Source organism: Lepidochelys olivacea (genome assembly GCF_965140295.1).
Source record: "Lepidochelys olivacea isolate rLepOli2 genome assembly, chromosome: 1".
Taxonomy (NCBI): Eukaryota; Metazoa; Chordata; order Testudines; family Cheloniidae; genus Lepidochelys; species Lepidochelys olivacea.
In genome coordinates, this window is record NC_140411.1 from 292578606 (window position 1) to 292599179 (window position 20574).

At 42.7% G+C, this 20574-nt stretch overlaps 1 protein-coding gene across 1 annotated transcript in view; it reads left to right on the forward strand.

Moving 5' to 3' along the window:
• The first annotated feature begins 10263 nt into the window (after positions 1-10263).
• The window catches only part of PPM1H (protein phosphatase, Mg2+/Mn2+ dependent 1H), a 213877-nt gene continuing 203566 nt past the window's right edge, over positions 10264-20574 (forward strand). Inside the window, exon 1 of the mRNA XM_084617301.1 lies at positions 10264-11135. Within this exon, the coding sequence (XP_084473427.1) occupies positions 10894-11135 (242 nt within the window). The 5' untranslated portion in view covers positions 10264-10893. The remainder of the gene's footprint in view (positions 11136-20574) is intronic.

Below are 20574 nucleotides of genomic sequence, written 5' to 3' on the forward strand. Positions count from 1 at the left end.
CTGCAAACTTGCTGAGGGTGCAATCCACACCATCCTCCAGATCATTTATGAAGATATTGAACAAAACTGGGCCCAGGACCGACCCTTGGGGCACTCCGCTTGATAGCGGCTGCCAACTAGACATGGAGCCATTGATCACTACCCATTGAGCCTGACAATCTAGCCAGCTTTCTATCCACTTTATAATCCATTAATCCAGCCCATACTTCTTTAATTTACTGACAAGAATACTGTGGGAGACCATGTCAAAAGCTTTGCTAAAGTCAAGGAATAACATGTCCACTGCTTTTCCCTCATCCACAGAGCCACTTATCTTGTCTGGTCACCTCCTCCCCTTGCTGTGTTGCCCAGTGCACTAGTCTGGGAGCTGACCTTGTTCGTGAAAACAGAGGCAAAAAAAGCATTGAGTACATTAGCTTTTTCCACATCCTCTGTCACTAGGTTGCCTCCCTAATTCATTAAGGGGCCCACACTTTTCTTGACTTTCTTCTTGTTGCTAACAAACCTGAAGAAACCCTTCTTGTTACTCTTAAGATCTCTTGCTAGCTGCAACTCCAAGTCTGATTTGGCCTTCCTGATTTACTTGCAGTAACAGGGCCTTAAGCAGGTTTCATCTTGTCTATTAACTCATGGGACAAAGTTTTTGCTTTAAAATGACTATCCATACAGATACTTATATAATCCCATCTCCATAATATCGGAACAGCTACTCTGACATACTCTCAGACCCAGTTCAGTAACAGCTCTTCATAATCGTGCACACTTCATACATTTTGTGTTAGTATTCTTCGTGACTGAAGATGATACTGACAATAGTATTACATCTTGTGAGTACAAATGTGGCTAAATAATCCAACACGCAAGTGGCAGTCCTTTCTGCACTGAGTGCATATGTAGCTCAATATTGAGAAGGGATTACAGTCTATGCCTGCTCAATCTGCTGCTGTTTACAAAAACTTCCTCGTGGCTGGACTTTACTAAAACTAGACAAGCCATTTACAACACACACTTTGCTTCTCTACAAAAGAAAAGGGACACTAAACTTTCTAAACTACTACATGCCACAAGGGGCCACAGCAATGGTTCCCTCAACCCACCCAGCAATATTGTTAACCTATCCAACTATACTCTCAGCCCAGCAGAAGCAGCTGTCCTATCTCGGGGTCTCTCCTTCTCCCCTCCACCCCCACCTACATGATACAGTTCTGTGGTGACCTAGAATCATATTTTCGACGTCTCCGACTCAAGGAATATTTCCAACATAACTCTGAACAACATACTAATCCACAGAGACCTCCCTACCAACACTACAAAAAGAAGGATTCTAGGTGGACTCCTCCTGAAGGTCGAAACAGCAGACTGGACTTCTACATAGAGTGCTTCCGCCGACGTGCACGGGCTGAAATTGTGGAAAAGCAGCATCACTTGCCCCATAACCTCAGCCGTGCGGAACACAATACCATCCACAGCCTCAGAAACAACTCTGACACCATAATCAAAAAGGCTGACAAAGGAGGTGCTGTTGTCATCATGAATAGGTCAGAATATGAACAAGAGGCTGCTCGGCAGCTCTCCAACACCACTTTCTACAAGCCATTACCCTCTGATCCCACTGAGAGTTACCAAAAGAAACTACAGCATTTGCTCAAGAAACTCCCTGAAACAGCACAAGATCAAATCCGCACAGACACACCCCTGGAACCCCGACCTGGGATATTCTATCTACTACCCAAGATCCATAAACCTGGAAATCCTGGGCGCCCCATCATCTCAGGCATTGGCACCCTGACAGCAGGATTGTCTGGCTATGTAGACTCCCTCCTCAGGCCCTACGCTACCAGCACTCCCAGCTACCTTCAAGACACCACTGACTTCCTGAGGAAACTACAATCCATCAGTTATCTTCCTGATAACACCATCCTGGCCACTATGGATGTAGAAGCCCTCTACACCAACATTCCACACAAAGATGGACTACAAGCCGTCAAGAACACTATCCCCGATAATGTCACGGCTAACCTGGTGGCTGAACATCACCATAGCTTGTTTGTTTGTGACTTTGTCCTTACCCATAACTATTTTACATTTGGGGACAATGTATACCTTCAGATCAGCGGCACTGCTATGGGTACCCGCATGGCTCCACAGTATGCCAACATTTTTATGGCTGACTTAGAACAACGCTTCCTCAGCTCTCATCCCCTAACGCCCCTACTCTACTTGCGCTATATTGATGACATCTTCATCATCTGGACCCATGGAAAAGGAGCCCTTGAGGAATTCCACCATGATTTCAACAATTTTCCATCCCACCATCAACCTCAGCCTGGTCCAGTCCACACAAGAGATCCACTTCCTGGACACTACAGTGCTAATAAACGATGGTCACATAAACACCACCCTATACCGGAAACCTACTGACCACTATTCCTACCTACATGCCTCCAGCTTTCACCCTGACCACACCACACGATCCATCGTGTACAGCCAAGCTCTGCGATACAACCACATTTGCTCCAACCCCTCAGACAGAGACAAACACCTACAAGATCTCTATCAAGCATTCTTACAACTACAATACCCACCTGCTGAAGTGAAGAAACAGATTGATAGAGCCAGAAGAGTTCCCAGAAGTCACCTACTACAGAACAGGCCTAACAAAGAAAATAACAGAACGCCACTAGCCGTAACCTTCAGCCCCCAACTAAAACTCCTCCAACGCACTATTAAGGATCTACAACCTATCCTGAAGGATGACCCAACACTCTCACAAATCTTGGGAGACAGGCCAGTCCTTGCCTACAGACAGCCCCCCAAACTGAAGCAAATACTCACCAGCAACCATATACCACACAACAGAACCACTAACCCAGGAACCTATCCTTGCAACAAAGCCCGTTGCCAATTGTGCCCACATATCTATTCAGGGGACACCATCACAGGGCCTAATAACATCAGCCACACTATCAGAGGCTCGTTCACCTGCACATCCACCAATGTGATATATGCCATCATGTGCCAGCAATGCCCCTCTGCCATGTACATTGGTCAGACTGGACAGTCTCTACGTAAAAGAATAAATGGACACAAATCAGATGTCAAGAATTATAACATTCATAAACCAGTCGGAGAACACTTCAATTTCTCTGGTCACGCGATTACAGACATGAAAGTTGTGATATTATAACAAAAAAACTTCAAATCCAGACTCCAGCGAGAAACTGTTGAATTGGAATTCATTTGCAAATTGGATACAATTAACTTAGGCTTGAATAGAGACTGGGAGTGGCTAAGTCATTATGCAAGGTAACCTATTTCCCTTTGTTTTTTCCTACCCGCCCCCCTCCTCAGACATTCTTGTTAAACCCTGGATTTGTGCTGGAAATGGCCCACCTTGATTATCATACACATTGTAAGGAGAGTGGTCACTTTAGATAAGCTATTACCGGCAGGAGAGTGTGTTTGTGTGTGGGGGGGGGGTGAGAAAACCTGGATTTGTGCTGGAAATGGCCCAACTTGATTATCATACACATTGTAAGGAGAGTGATCACTTTAGATAAGCTATTACCAGCAGGAGAGTGGGGTTGGGGGGAGGTATTTTTTCATGCTTTGTGTGTATAAAAATATCTTCTACACTTTCCACAGAATGCATCCGATGAAGTGAGCTGTAGCTCACGAAACCTTATGCTCAAATAAATTGGTTAGTCTCTAAGGTGCCACAGGTACTCCTTTTCTTTTTGCGAATACAGACTAACACGGTTGTTACTCTGAAACTCAGCCTCTGTGGTTCAAGATCCATACAGTGGTTAATCTCAACTGAGTATCCCCATCACTGACTGCTGCTTGGTAGGATGATCTACATATATCTGAAGACTCCCAGCTGTCGACATGAATGTTGCTCTTTTTCAAGTTATTCTTCAATGCATCCTTGAAGTGTTTCTTCTGGTCATCTTGGATTCAGTTGTCCATTTTCAGTTCGCCATACAGCAACTTATTTGGCATTTTACTCATTCATCCTCAACACCAGCATAACTGTGATGTGCTAAGCATGGCTTCAATCCTTGTGGACCGACTACATTCCAGAACCTCATTATTGGTAACTTTATCCTGCCATTTGAAGCAGAGTGTGGCACACAGATGTCATAAATGGAACGTATCTAGAAGCTTGATGCAATGTCTTTCACCCACACTACAAATTGGACAGCACAACCGCTTTATAGATTTTTAGCTTGGTTTGAAGCTTAATACCATGTTGCTGCCAGACTCTGTCTTATAGTTTGCCAAATGATGAACTGGCTTTGTTGCTATGACTTGTCAGTTCCTTGTCTATAGCAGCATTATTCAACCATTTGCTGCCAAGATAGCAGAAGTCTGTAACAGCTTTCAGTGTTGCTGATGGTGACTTTTGGTTTCATGTAGGTATTCCCTGATACAGGTTGACACAACTTCTGTCTTTTTCATATTGATTGTCAGCTTGTACCTTTCTGCAGGCTCTGCCAATCTATCCGTAATCAATTCTATCTCTTCTGTAGTATGTGCCTCTAGAGCACAATTATCAGCATACAATAGCCCATGAACAATTGCCTCAAAGACTTTTGTGGAAGATTGCAGCCTGTTCAGGTTGAATAATCTTGCAGAGGAACTATGAGTCGATGAATATCCTGATACTCACATTCAGCTCTCTTTTAACATCATCGATTATTGCTACATAGAAGAGATTGAACAGGATTGGACCAATTATGCAGCCCTTTTTGATACCATTAGTGACAGGAAATGGGTCAGACAGAATATCTCTGCACAGACTTCTCTGAGCATTCTGTCATGAAATAACCTCAGAATGTTAGTGAATTTTTCTGGACAACCAAACTTACATAATGATTGCAAAAGTGCAGGTCTACTGATGGTGTTGAATGCTTTAGCCAAGTTGATGAAGCCAGTGTAAAAGTCCTGTTGCTGTTCTCTGTATTTCTCCTGCATCTGACAAACTACAAATATCATGTCTGCCATTCCTTGCGTTGGTGTGAAACTGCATTGAGACTCCGATAGCACACAATTAGTGATGCTGCGTAGCAGACAATCAAAGACTACTTTGGTGGTGGAGAGTAACAAGATACTGCAATAGTTGCCACAGTTGGACTTTTCACCTTTCCTGTTGTATATGGTAACAAAGATATCTTTGAAGTCATGTAGTATATCTTCAGTTCTCCATATATCGAGAAAGAGTCCAGACATTCTCCTTAACAAGGTCTCTCCTCCATACTTGAATATTTTTGCAGGAATGCCACGAGATCTTCAGTTTCATGAAGAGTTGCCAACTCACAATTTACATTAGCACTAGTAGTCAATCCTGCAAAGTCAGACAGAGCTACGGTGATGTTGTTGCAGAGCTGTGCTTGTGTAGCTTCATCTTGTAATCGCTTTACGTTGAGCCATCTGATTAGTTTAGATGATGACTTGCGATGCACTGGTTGTATTACCAGTAAGAATTTGGAACGCATCATGCAATGGTCTGTCCAGCAGCCTGTTCCATGCATGGCTGTAGTGAATTGTACATCCTGTAAAATTCACCCCAGAACAATGATGTAGTCAATAAGATGGCATTGTTTGGATCTTAGGCGCATCCATGTTGTGGTTTTTTTGGTCTGGTAGGTGGAAAAAGTTTTAATGACTGCTAATTGCTGCTTGTTGCACTCACTGAGTAACAGAGTTCCATTACTATTCTCTTACCCAGTCCCTTGCTGTCCAATGGGTGTACTGCCCAGTTACCACATTACTTACAACCCTTGCATTAAAGTTTCCCATGATCAATTTATCTGATGCTGCTGTAGATGTTATGAGTTTGTCTAAATCACCATAGAATGTTTCTTTCTTATTGTCTGCATTTGTCATGGTGGGAGTGTAAGTGCTGAGGGTGGTAGTGTACTACCCGTGTTTCAATGGCAATCATAGAAACATAAGACGATTACTTATGCCATCAGGTAGAGTTTCAAGCTTGGCAGCAATGGAGTTGCTAATGGCAAAGCCAACACCTGATTGTCATGGCTGTGTGGATGGGCAGCCTCACCAGAAGAATGGGTACTCTGCAACAATCTCTGCAAGTTACTCTTCATCGGTGAGTCTGGTTTCACTCGGTGTGACAATGTCAACACTATACCTGACCAGTTCTCTTGCAACAAGTTCTGTGCCTCTTTCAGGCTCGCTGGTGGTCGGGTTGTCATATAGAGTCCTAACCTTCCACGAAGTTATTGTGATTATGAGTTTGCTCATTTTCTGACCGCACACCTTTTCTAGCCTCATATGGGATAAGCAGAGTAATCATGAATAGAGTTGCTCAGATGCCCAAGATGTTGCCGAATGATTCTGCTACTTCTAGGCACAACACCAAGTCACCAGCCCATGACGGCTGCCTGCATATAGATCTGTGACTATGACCACCAGCGTCACCACACCTGTCACTTCACCCCTCACTTATCACTGTAGGACTTTCGTCCATCCTCAGAACTCATACACAAGAAGTGGTAATGGCTTGCGTGGCACCATCCACACACTCTCACCTATTCTCTTGAACTCCAATGGCACGCACTCCCGAGACAACTGGCAGTGGGTAGGGTGCAGTCTGTGGCCATGGATATGGAATCATTCCATGTGCCCTCTATAGTAGTGGATAACTCCTATGCCTGCACCTGCTTGTTACACTGTTTGAGTGTAGCTCTCCACCATAGAGATCGTTGAGGCCTTCACCATCAATCCAGTAGCTGGGAGCATGGGTTAATGAATGTCAGCACGTATTCCACACTCTGGTGGGCCTGCTCATTACACCGGTAGTGCCCCATGTTGCTGCCTGGGCAAGCGATGGCCTAGTTACCGGGTCTTCCTGGTGGAGAGGCTGTGTACCAGCAGGGAGGACTTATGCATTTGGCCTCCTTTTCACCATACGAGGCTAGCAGGTGGCCAGTGATGATAGCAGTACAATCACTACATTGGTCACCAGCATAGACCTGTGACGTGGCACTAACTGATTTTGTACATATGCAGCAGGGGTAATGACACTTGGTCCTATTAGAAATCTGTATTCCTCTCAGATCAAACCTGCTTCTGCTCTCACTAAAGTCTTTGGGAATTTTCCCTTTGATTTCAATCAGAGCAAGACAGAGGCCAGTGAAGAAAAATGAAATAAAAGAAAGTACTAAAATGTACAAGCAAGTAATACTAACACTCCTGAAATAAATGCTTTGGGTCCAATTATGCTCTCGTTGACCTTGAAGAGAGCAGAAGTAGGCCTTTGGTGGTACGGTACACACACTATCATCCTTTCTTTATACATGTAGAAAACAGATGTATTTGAGAACTTATTTAAGGATTTTTAGAAGAACTAGTGCCTCTCTTGGAATATATTCAAGAACATCCTTAAACTCTGCAAAAGAATGTAAGGATGAGGTATTTTTAATGGCCTTCTCTCAGGTAGTAGTGTAACTGGAGCATTTCCATGGGACTCTGTGAGAGACAATAGATATGTTTACCATTTTACAACAATCAGCTGGCCTCAGCCATAGTATAGTGGCAGCCTCTTCTGTGATATCCTCTGATTTACAGATCAAAGGCAAGTCACCTTGATTTACAGATGATGTGAGAGGGGAGATGGCTAGAACGCCAGTGATGAAAATGTTGGGTTGAAACTGACAGACTGTGTAAAACATTTTTTACACTATTAAATCATAGGATACCAGGGCTGAAAGGGACCTCATCTAGTCCAACCCCCTGCTCAAAGCAGGACCAATCCCCAACTTTTTTTTCTTTTGGTCCAGATCCCTAAATGGCCCCCTCAAGGATTGAACTCACAACCGTGGGTTTAACAGACAAATGCTCAAACCACTGAGCTATCATTCCCTCTGTGCCTATGTAGGAGGCAAATACAAAGTTCTTTGCCTCCAACATAGCATCCACAGAACCTCAGTCAGTATAGAGATTTGTTTTGTTTGGCAAATAGCTTAGTTAGTCCAGGCTGTTTCCACTTGGTGTCTGATTGGAGTTCCTCCTGCTGTGAGGAAATCTCTTGTTATCTTGTAGAGAAAATCATTCAGATTCTAACAGGCCCATGTTTCTCTTTGTTCATCTTGACATTTTGTTTAAAATTATGCCTGTCAGGGCATGGGGGACAAGTACTACATAATCTCTATAGAAATTTTGCCCACTGATGCTCTCCAAAGTACTGGATTTGTTGGGGAAATTTCATGCCACAAGATGTGCTCTGGGTTCTGGATCTTCGTGGCCAGTAAAGGCCAAAGGGGTATAGGTGCTGGGCCCAGTGCTAATGGAGTCTGTCAATGCCTCCCTTAAAGAGTAGGCTCACTGTCTTCTCTTAAGGAATCATCATTACGATTTTGTTCAAGAAATCATGTTAGTGTTGACAATCTGATTTTCATCCTGTATCTAATCTTTCCTCAGTGGCTAAGATTATTGAAAAGGTTGTGGTGAAATAGCTCTTATGATATCGACAGGCCTCACAATTCCTTGATCCTTGTGAATTTGGCACTGTTGATCATAAGGTGCTGTAGACATGTCTCACTGGAAATGCATGAAGCTGCTCTTGAGTGACTTTGTTCTGTTCACAGAAAGATCCAAGATTGCTCGTCTTCCCCAAAGGTACTCGGGTGGAGTTCTACAAGGTTCCAGCTGCTTGTTCTTCCTATTCTGCACGTTCAGGGGCTCTTAGAAGGGTTAGTGAGGCAACATGGGTTGCAGTGTTCATCCAGTGAAAATTACAGGTCATTTAACAGGCGAGTGAAGAGGATAGAGAGGTGATCTGCAGCTGGAAAAAGGCTGACTGAGGGATAATTGTACTAAGACAGTCAAAAATACAGACCATTTAACAGAACCCCAGACATCCTGGTCTTGTCTTCCCCTGTCAAATATGGACACCCTAGATAATTTTTTGCCAGTAGTGACACCCCAGTGGAGATATTTAAATGTTAACAGGCCTCTATTGCGCTTTGTTTTTTCTTCATATTTTGTTTAAAATGGTGACCTATGCAACTTGATCAGGGAGATAAAACCTGAAATGCACAAGTAGTAGGACTGGAAGGTTTACAACATGTTTCTGTCAATCTGTGAGGTGCTAATTTCAAATACTTTTGCATATGTAGGTCCTAGAATATAACTGGTGAAGTACTAGCTCCATACCGTACTAAACAAACAAACATGTATGTAGGATATTTGGTTTCTGTGGCTCTGTATTTCATGGGGCCCTTATCACATACTTAGTGTTAGCTTCATTAATCTACCTTTGGCTGAACAGGCTTAATTACTGTCTCGAATAAACAACTTTCAAATGAAAAACTAATGAATATCCTTCAAATTCCTCAGGCCTCCAAATAAAGAATCTTAAACAGACATAATTATTGGGGTTTAGAAATGATCATTCCTATCTACAAACACTCACCATGACCAGCTGTTAAAATTAAGACAGGAGAGCCTACAGGTAAATAAGGTCTTAGACCCCAGTCCTGTAAAATATACATACATTTACTCGCCTATGTAAGTGTTTGGAAGGATTGGGATCTTAGTTAATGACCAAGTTTTGATTTTCTTTGTACAGCTATTTTTTTTTAAACAGGAAAATGTGCATTGGTGAACTTTATAAGGCAAGGAGGAAGAACTTTATCATGATATAATCCACTTCCTTACACAAACTAGGCCATATTAAACTGCACATGGTATATATGACCCACATGTTTTAACAAGTTGGTTCTAATGGTGTAAGCCAACAGATACCAGCAGTTCTGATCCAAACTGCCACCAGTCCTTCAAGTCTAACAATCCATACAATTAAATTTTAATACTGTAAATAAACATTCTTTTAAAAGATGCCCTTCAAAGGCTTTTGTAAGGTATCCCTTTTGTCCGGATAGTTCTGAGCTTCCTATCTCTTGACTTTTAGGTTTATCCCTGATTTCAATATTATAGGATTAAAAAATAAAATATCCCACAACACTAGCTGCACTGTATTGATTGTAAAGTTGAATCCAGAGTTAGATAAAATTGCAGTGTTAGAGGGAAAGTGCGATTCGTGTCCAAAATGAATGTACCATTTTACTATGATAGGGAAGTATTTTTCTTTTTAATCTCCCCCAGAGTTAGCAGCTGCGTCAGGATTTCCCTCTTTCCACCATACTATCCATAATTGTGGGGCTCTTTATTTACTTAAAGAGAACCCCACTCACAGAGATTTCAGAGTAGCAGTCCTGTTAGTGTGTATCCACAAAAAGAAAAGGAGGACTTGTGGCACCTTAGAGACTAACACATTTATTTGAGCATAAGCTTCCCTGAGCTACAGCTCACTTCATCGGGGCCACATTCTGATGTCTTCGTTCAAGCTGACTTTTGGGGGCTCACCGATGTAACAAGGTGAGCTCCCAGATCCCTCTGGGCAGGGCGTGAATTCACACCTGTTTTACTGACAGTTTTCTGATTACCCTAATCTGCCCACGAGCCTCCCCCTTGAAAACATTCCTCCGAGCACCAAACGTGCCTGCATTGCTGCTGCCGGGGGGAGGTAGAAGGGGTAGCTGCCGCCCAAGCCCCTCTGCTGCCCCTGCCAGGAGTTTTTTTTTTTTTTTTGCAGCAGGAGGAGCAGGAAGCTGCCCGGGTAAATCACATGACAGAGCCGCCGCCGCTGCTCCTGGGCTTAGTTCAGCGCTCCTCGCACTGGGAGGGGGAACCTGCTGCCGCTGCAGCCCGCGCTCCGCAGCCGCTCGCTCGGCCCCGCTGGTGAATTTCCCGGCCGCTCGCTCCATGCCGCTCCCCCGCTGCGGAAGTGCCGCGGGGGCCGCCTGAGGCGCAGCGCCCCGGCTCCCCGCGCTGGAAGGTGCTGCGGGGGCGGCCGGCGGGAGTAACATGCTCACTCGGGTGAAGTCTGCCGTGGCCAATTTCATGGGAGGCATCATGGCTGGCGGCTCGGGCTCGGAGCACGGCGGCGGCGGCGGCTCGGACCTGCCCCTGCGCTTCCCCTACGGGAGACCCGAGTTCCTGGGGCTGTCTGCGGACGAGGTGGAGTGCTCCGCCGACCACATCGCCCGGCCCATCCTCATCCTCAACACGGAGACCAAGCGCCTGCCCTGGACCACGGGATACGCCGAGTGAGTACAGCAGCCTCCCCGGCCCGGCTCCCCGGGGCCATGCCCCGGCCCCGCTTCTCCCAGCCCGGGCAGGGGGTGTCCCCTGGAGCGGGGCGGCGGCGCTCCGGGGAGGTGTGTGGGGCAGTGGAGCACGCACGCTCATAGGATCCGGGCACATCAAGGGTAATGCGCATCAGTCCCTCGCTGCTCCTTCCCCCTTCTCTCCCCGTGCCATGGGGGGAGGGATAGCTCAGTGATTTGAGCATTGCCCTGCGAAACCCAGGATTGTGAGTTCAAACTTTGAGGGAGCCATTTAGGGATCTGGGGCAAAAATTGGGGATTGGTCCTGCTTTGAGCAGGGGGTTGGACTAGATGACCTCCTTAGGTCCCTTCCAACCCTGATCTTCTATGATGATTCTATGGGGCGAGAGCCCCTGGGGGCCGGCAGTGTCTCTTGTCACATGCTCCCTCCATCTAGCCGGGATGTTTTCTGCCCCTGCTAGGGGTGGGTGGTGCATATGTTGAGTTGAGTGGGTCTCTTTCTTGGAGCCTCTCCCAGGGCAGGCTGCTTTCTCCCTTCCTGAAGTGATCCCCTTGTTTTGCAAAATAACGTTGTTCTGCTTTTCTCTCTGGGCTGCCCCTTAGGCCCCCCGGGGAAGGAATTCTTACAGACGTTTAATAACAGAATTTTGGCTAATCCAAAATTGGTGCATAAGCATGTTTGAGTGAGAGGATTATGTTAGGTGGCTAACTCTGTTTGTGTTGCTGGAGAGGATGGGGAACTAGGATTTAACACATGCCTTCCCAGGCCTGTGCAGCGCGGAGCGCAACACCAGTGTTTGTCATTGATTGCTCCCATTCTAAAAAATTTCCATCCTCCTTGTACACGTTGGCTTTGGGGGCTGGGCTAGGAAGGTGGAATGAAGGAGACTAGAGTAGTTCTCTGGTGCTCTTGCACCCCAGCTCATCTCCTGTATCTCAGACTCCACTGCTACCACAACTGATGTTTACCGCTGTACTACATACTTAATTTTCCTCAGTAAAAGGATTAAAATGATAAACTGCTCTGCTAAATCCCGGTGATAATTGCTGGTGACTGGATGTATTGTGAATGCCCAGATAGAGGGGACTTGAAGAAAGTGAGACTTTTGTACTCTTTGAAAATGACTTTATTAGAACTGGGCTGGGGTTGGGGGGGGGGGGAATAAATCAGTTGAGCAGCTTTATGTGTTTGTTGCTGACTTGAATGAAAATATGCACCGACACTAAACTTGATTTAGGTAGTCTGTGGAGAAGCTTATTAACAAGGAATGGTGAAGGGACACAGTCTTGGGCAGCTTCCTTTAGAGCTAGCTGCGTTCAAATACATTTCGTGCTGGCCTAATGTCCTCTCTCTGATGTACTGAAGATCCAAGACTTCCCATTGCAAATACTGTATTGAAGATCCATGTTTAAGAGGGACTTGAGGATCCCAAGCTCTGAACGAATGGAAAGGAAACATATTGTGAAGATATAGACAAGCTGAGAAATGAATAGTTCTGGCCACTCACTGCAGTGCCCATAGTTTGTTGCCTTGAGTCATATCATTGCTGTTTATTTTGGAAGGAATTGTGTCTCTGGTCAGTTACCAGTTCCAGTCTTAAGCACAATCAAGGCAAGTGACCTCTTAGGGCCAGTTCTTCAAGAGCAGAACATAAAGTGCAGAGCTTGCTTGGATGCGAGGCCCCATCCCACTGTTTAACAAGGGAACCAGTTACAGAGACTTATGTACATGATTATGATCCTGTTGAATTAGTATTAGTTTTACCATTTGCTTTAATGGGAGCAGGATTGAGGTCTGGAGATTACACACTGTAAGGCCAACCAGGCAATAGCAATGCATAAATTACAGCTCCTACAAACAATCCAAGGGTTGGGAGAGAAATCTCTTCCTTTCTGTGAGACTGTTTCTTAGGACCTAATGCAATACCACGTCTACGCTAAGAGCTTACAGCAGCACCGATGCGCTGCACCGCTATAAGGTCTCCTGCATAGCCGCTCTATGCCGACAGGAGAGAGTTCTCTTGTCAGCGTAATTAAACCATCCCCAATGAGTGGCAGTAACTATGTTGGCAAGAGAAGCTGTCTTGCCAACATAGTGCTGTCCACACCGGCACTTCTGTTGGTGTAACTTATGTTGCTCAGAGGGGTGGGTTTTTTCCCCCCCCCCACACCCGAGTGACATAAGTTATACTGACAAAAGTGGCAACGTAGACATAGCCTTTAAAGGTAATAGAAAAACTAACTCTGACGGATTTAGGAGTAGGAGCAAGGCCTTAATGAGCAAATGGTAGCCTTATAAAAAGGTACAAATGATCTGTTCTAACATGTTTGGAAGTGCTGAAATGTAAAATGGGATTTAGAGAACTTTAAGTTTTCTTTTTCCTCACAATTTTAGGGACCATCAAACAACTTGGCTGTGAGCTATTAAAATGGGTGAGGTTTGAATGTTTGCAAAACTTTAAATTGTCTGGTCCTAAAATAATCTAACTCATTCGTTCTTTACCAAAGAGGCTAACTGAGTTTCAATGATTCGCTAAAGGGCACAGCAAGTCAGTAATGAAGTACGAAAATAGATTGTTGTTAGTGGACTAAACACATGTCCGGGAGTCGAACAAAGTTTTAATGTGGAATGAGTCTTTCAAGAAGGAAAAGTGTGATGCTAGAAAACGAAAGCATAGTGGGACTGTGTGGGAAATTGTATTCCTTATGTGAATTAATGTTTGCAGATATCACAACCACAATAAAGAAAATGGCTAAGTAAAAGAAGGTCTTCATCTTACCTGTATGATAAATTTCACTTTTGCAGTGTTAATCTGATGTGCAGTTCAGTTAACTTGCAGGACCTGTTGGTAGCTATGTGAAAAGAGACCATCCCTTAGTTTCGCATAGCTTTTAAGGCCTGATCCAACCCTCATTGAACTCATTGGGAGACATTTATTGACTTCAATGGGAGTTGAATAGGCCCACTGGGAGCTCTTCCACTGCTGAGAAAAGAGGGGAAAATACTCTCCTTAGCAAACTTTTCCATTAATGTTTGTCTCTGAAAAGAATTTCTAAAACTTTTGAAATTGTGTTTCACAATAGAATACCAAGGTATTGTTTATAGAAGTTGTGGTGAAATAAGCAAATGTCAGCATTGCACCATCTTCCCAATGGAAAGCAGGAGAAACTGTCATTACTGAGCAAAGAAAATGGATGTAGATTCAGGGAATTGTTGTTTTACAAAGGAAAACAATGGCAAACTCTTCATGTTTGCCAACTTCAAATTTATTTTTAAGGGGTTTATAGGCTAACTTCTTTGTGGCTTAATCATGACAGGATTTGGTGTTATATAACGGCCTGTTCTTCCTTCGGCTCAACATAGAATTTGGTGATAATGGGTGTTATGCCCGTATATCAAGGGGAGAATAGAGATGGCAGAAATTTAAAATTGTCTGGAAAACAGATAGGAAGGTGTAATGTATTTTTTCAAAAAGTTGATTTGCTTTATTGTAAAGAACTAAGTCTTCCCACTCTACTTTTTAACATTTGTACTGTAATAGAATGTTTTCCTTTCTATTGATATCTCCCTTAGTAATTAATTGAAGGGATATCAGAGGGAAGTCTACTATCCCTGTGCAGTAACTCATGACATAATATTTGAGGAAGTGACTTAGTCCTTGCTTCTCTAGTCTTCTCTCAAGAGGCAAGGCTAGAAAAGACTATTTCCCCCTAACTTTCCATTGTGTTTTAAAGTGCATCTTCTAGATGCAGAATTCATAGATTCCTAGATATTTAGGTCAGAAGGGACCATTATGATCATCTAGTCTGACCTCCTGCACAACGCAGGCCACAGAATTTCACCCACCATTCCTACAAAAAAACCTCACACCTATATCTGTGCTATTGAAGTCGTCAAATCGTAGTTTAAAGACTTCAAGAAGCAGAGAATCCTTCAGCAAGTGACCCGTGCCCCATGCTAGAGAGGAAGGTGAAAAACCTCCAGGGCCTCTTCCAATCTGCCCTGGAGGAAAATTCCTTCCCGACTCCAAATATGGCGATCAGCTAAACCCTGAGCATATGGGCAAGATTCATCAGCCAGATACTACAGAAAATTCTTTCCTGGGTAACGCGGATCTCACCCCATCTAATAGCCCATCACAGGCCATTGGGCCTATTTACCATGAATATTTAATTACCAAAGCCATGTTATCCCATCATACCATCTCCTCCATAAACTTATTGATTTTAATCTTAAAGCCAGATAGATCTTTTGCCCCCACTGCTTCCCTTGGAAGGCTATTCCAAACCTTCGCTCCTCTGATGGTTAAAAACCTTCGTCTAATTTCTAGTCTAAATTTCCTAGTGGCCAGTTTATATCCATTTGTTCTTGTGTCTACATTGGTACTGAGCTTAAATAATTCCTCTCCCTCTCCGGTATTTATACCTCTGATATATTTATAGAGAGCAATCATATCTCCCCTCAGCCGTCTTTTCGTTAGGCTTAACAAGCCAAGCTCCCTGAGTCTCCTTTCATAAGACAAGTTTTCCATTCCTCGGATCATCCTAGTAGCCCTTCTCTGTACGTGTTCCAGTTTGAATTCATCCTTCTTAAACATGGGAGACCAGAACTACACACAATATTCCAGGTGAGGTCTCACCAGTGCCTTGTATAACGGTACTAAAACCTCCTTATCTCTACTGGAAATACCTCTCCTGATGCATCCCAAGACCGCATTAGCTTTTTTTCACAGCCATATCACATTGGCGGCTCATAGTCATCCTATGATCAACCAATACTCCAAAGTCCTTTTCCTCCTCCGTTACTTCTAATTGATGCGTCTCTAGCTTATAGCTAAAATTCTTGTTATTAATCCCTAAATGCATGATCTTACACTTCTCACTATTAAATTTCATCCTATTACTATTACTCCAGTTTACAAGGTCATCCAGATCCTCCTGTAGGGGATCCCTATCCTTCTCTATATTGGCACCTTTGTATCATCCACAAACTTTATTAGCACACTCCCGCTTTTTGTGCCAAGATCAGTAATAAAAAGATTAAATAAGATTGGTCCCAAAACCGATCCTTGAGGAACTCCACTGGTAACCTCCCTCCAGCCTGACAGTTCACCTTTCAGTAGGACCTGTTGTAGTCTCCCCTTTAACCAACTCCTTATCCACATTTCAATTTTCCTATTGATCCCCATCTTATCCAATTAAACTAATAATTCCCCATGTGGCACGGTATCAAATGCCTTACTAAAATCTAGGTAAATTAGATCCACTGTGTTTCCTTTGTCTGAAAAAATCTGTTACTTTTCTCAAAGAAGGAGATCAGGTTGGTTTGGCACGATCTACCTTTTGTATCTATCTGTGATCAACTTGATGTCTTTATTTCCATATCGGAATTCCTTTACTAACTTCTTTACTGCAGGTTTCAGAGTAGCAGCCATGTTAGTCTGTATTCGCAAAAAGAAAAGGAGGACTTGTGGCACCTTAGAGACTAACCAATTTATTAGAGCATAAGCTTTCGTGAGCTACAGCTCAGTGAGCTGTAGCTCACGAAAGCTTATGCTCTAATAAATTGGTTAGTCTCTAAGGTGCCACAAGTCCTCCTTTTCTTTACTGCACTATCTTGTCAGCTCTTTGCATAAACAAGTTCCCCACCTAAAAGTCAGCAACAATTATGAAAATCTAGGCATGAGTAAAGAAAGAAAATGCACTCTTACTGTGCATAGGGATGAAGTCAATTTTCCTATTACCGATAGTAGGATCCTTTTAGGTTTCACATAATGTGTAGTAACAGACATGGCAGTTCACTTATGGCTCCAGAGGTCCTTTTATTGTTGGCATCTATCTTAAAGGTATCATACAAATCTGTCAGCATTTAGAATCTATTCTGATAAGATAGGGATCTTTATTTAGATATATATTTTAGTGCTGGATAAACTCAAACTACTGGGGCCACAGACAAAATAAAGTCTCCAGTCACAAAGTTGAAGGAAGCCTTTACTTCAATGCTTTCTTCCATAATTGATCCCCAAAGAGAAGGGATCTGCATGATCTCTCAGTATCTTGTGACTAAAGTGATAATGGTAACTGCTTGGGCCCCACCATATCTTGCCATAATGAAATGGTATTTGCTGCCAAGTCTGGAGTTATCCCTTGGAACAACCCATTCTTCTTTCCCCTTTCCTCTTTCATTTCCCATGTTAGTATTTCAGGACTTTTTTTTTTTTTTTTTTACAGAGATGTTACGATTTGTTCACAATTTAACTTCTTTGTAAGAATTTGCTACACAACAATTTATTAATTTCAGCAAAATTAAGTGGGCAAAATTCTAGTTTGCTTCTAATTTTGATTAATAAGCTACCGTTTTTTAAAATCTGAGATTTGCAGTCTAGTATCTTTCTCTACATTCCACATTCAGGTGAATTGGTACAACAATGTGGATACTATGGAGAGCAAAAATACATAAAAAAAAATCCTCAAGGCTATATCTTAGAGGCAAGGGATAAAGTATCTTTCCTTCCTGGTATCTGAGTATGGGATCTGCAGGAACTCGCTGAGCTTTCCTTATTTGCTTATTCACTGCACAGTTGTCATCTTGGAAAACAACCTCCCTTCTGCCTGTTACTTCAGACAGAAGAATTGAGACCTATCAAGCTTTGACATTAGATCCACCCCTTTCTTTAGAATGACAAAAGATAGTTATTTCTTTCAACTAGACACTTCCTTTATTCCAAAGGTAACTTATAATGTTTATGCAATTTTGTGCATCAAAAACCCCTCTCTCTCAAATCAGTGGTGGTGTTTTGGGGTTGTTTGTTTTTGTTTTACTTTATGATGAGAGATGTTCTGATTCACCTGATAGATACAGGCCTATCAAACAATATCTTAAAGCACTCGTAATGTTAGAATAAACATTATGCCAATGTTTCTTTGGTATAACACCACTGACTTCTCTTGATTTACATCAAGAATTAATTTGGATTAATATTGTTTTATCAACAATTCAGGGTTCAATTTCTTTTTTCCTAGATGTACCTCTAATCAAAAAGAGTAATTGTTTTAAATACACTTGCCCTTCTCTACCTAACATGTCCTCTTTCTTTTTTTGAGACATGGTCAGGTTGAGCATGGAAAAGTTCCCATTTGACATTTAGCCATCTGACATTTTGCAAAGTACCTTTTGTCTACCTGAGTGTTGGGCCATTCTCAAGAGGCATTAGGGCTGCCCTCTTGGTGGCTTTACATTCTGCCATCCATAACTTGTCTGTTGATGTTTTGCTTGTTTAGACTATCCTGTTAATAGGAGGGAAGTTCACTGTGAAGTTATTCCTATTTTCTTTTTACAGCAGTTTCCTCAATGCGCACTGCTGTCCCATTCCCCCCTTCTCAAGAGAACGTGTGCTGACTCTGCTTTCAGCCTTGTTTCACACTTGCTAAACAGACTAACAAACTAAGGCTTACTAATATAACATAATTTTAAAACTATATGATTGACACTCAGTCGTGTCTTAGCTGTGCACATAGCTAACCTAGCTAGCTACATGTTCCTATCACGTTTACTCTCATCCTTCCTCCTCCATTCCCTTCATTTATTTTACACCCATGTGTTGCTGTTCTCTTTAGGACAGAGGTGTTTCTTCTGTTTTGTGTTTGTATAGGGCCTTGGTCCTGGTTAGGGTTTTTGGGCTAACCTATAATACAATCATAAAGGTCAGTCCACTTTCTTTTACTCCAGAATATATTTAGGGCTAGCAAACTGTTCTTGGACTTATTGGGGAATAGCCCAGCTAGTTGTGTTGAAGGAGTTTCATTCAGGAAATAAGCAAGCACTTTCCCATACTGAGAAATCATTCTTTAACAGCTTTGACAGTAAAACAATGCTCTAGTTATACTCCAACTGGATTCAGTGCTAATGTGTATTTTTTGTAGCTCAATACTCAGTGCTATAATTTCTTTTGTAAATTAATAAGAGTCTAAGCAATGGGGTTCCAGCCAGCCTTGTCTGGCCTTCTTATTTCCTCATTTCTCAGTATCTCACCTTCCTACGATCTCTCTGAGAAACTCCTGTAGATGCCACTTCAAAGTATTCAATGTCTGTCTTTGATACTGTTCTGATCTAGATAATCTATGACCATATGTAAAAAGCAAATTTTGCCTTAACTCCTTTCTAAATTGTGCTTTGATCTCTGCTGTTCGTTTGAATAGTTGGTGTGGGCAAGATTTTTGCTCTGTGTGTGTATTTCCTTAATAGCTTTGAAACACTGACTTCTTATTATCCCAGTGGTGCTCTCCTTTTTTGACGAAACACAAAATCCAGTGTTTTCAGGCTCTTTTCATAATGTTACACTTTAGATGTCTTGCAATACTGTGTTTTTTCTGTACTGCAGGCCTGCACTAGCATTATGTTTTCTCTGCAGTGTGGTGATCGCTGACCCGTAATGGATGCAGAACTCTAGGTGAAGTATTGTGTAACTGTGGCCTTATACAGCATCATTATAGTGCCACATTGTTACAGCAATAATTTTGTGGAAACAGAAAGGAAAAACAGGATATGATTTTTTTTTCTTGATGTGCTGGTCCTTTTCTTAAGCTGATGACATTGCAATTCATTTTCTCTTACTGTATTACTTACTCAGATTCCTTGCCTTTAAGCTGTGTGTACAAGAATGTTGCTTGAAAGACTAAAGATCAAAATATAAAGACACAAATTTTGGGCCGGCACTTTCAAACTTCTGAAATAAGGTAGTGGAGATGTGCTGTACAGGAATGACTTGAATTACCCTTCATATCATAATACTTAGGATCTTAACATTAAATTAAGCCTTGTAACAACCCTCTGAGGTAGGCAAGTACTGTTATTCCAACCATGCCAATCGGTAAGCTGAGGCACTGAGGTTACTACTTGCCTAAGGTTGATGGAAGAGCCTGGAATAGAACCTATAATTCCTGACTCCCAGTCCCTTGTTCTAACCCCCAGACCACACTGTCAAGAGGAGATAACATAGCAGTCATGCTCATGTGAATTAAAAGTACTTTATCATTTCTGGGAGCTGCTGTTTCCAGTAGTCAGTTAGGAGCATGACTCATGTTCCCACAGTAAACAGGTTTCTTATAGGCAGTGCTAATTCTGCTTTTTGTGATTTCAGTAAGAGGTACATATGATAAAAGGAAGAATTCTGAAACAAGCCTCCTGCTCTTGTTCTCCTAGCCTCTCTCTATTCCGGGATGAACATGCATGAAGTTGAATTTCAGTAGTTGTTTTAAATTGTAGAGAAGAATGAATTCTTGGTTTCCTTCTTTAGTTGAGAGAACTAGATTTTAAAGTATGGCTTGATGAATTACACAGAGGATTTTAATTTTAAAGTATGTGGTCGTCTTAAGTAATGTAACATATTAAACTTATCTTGAAGCCCATATTCCTTCA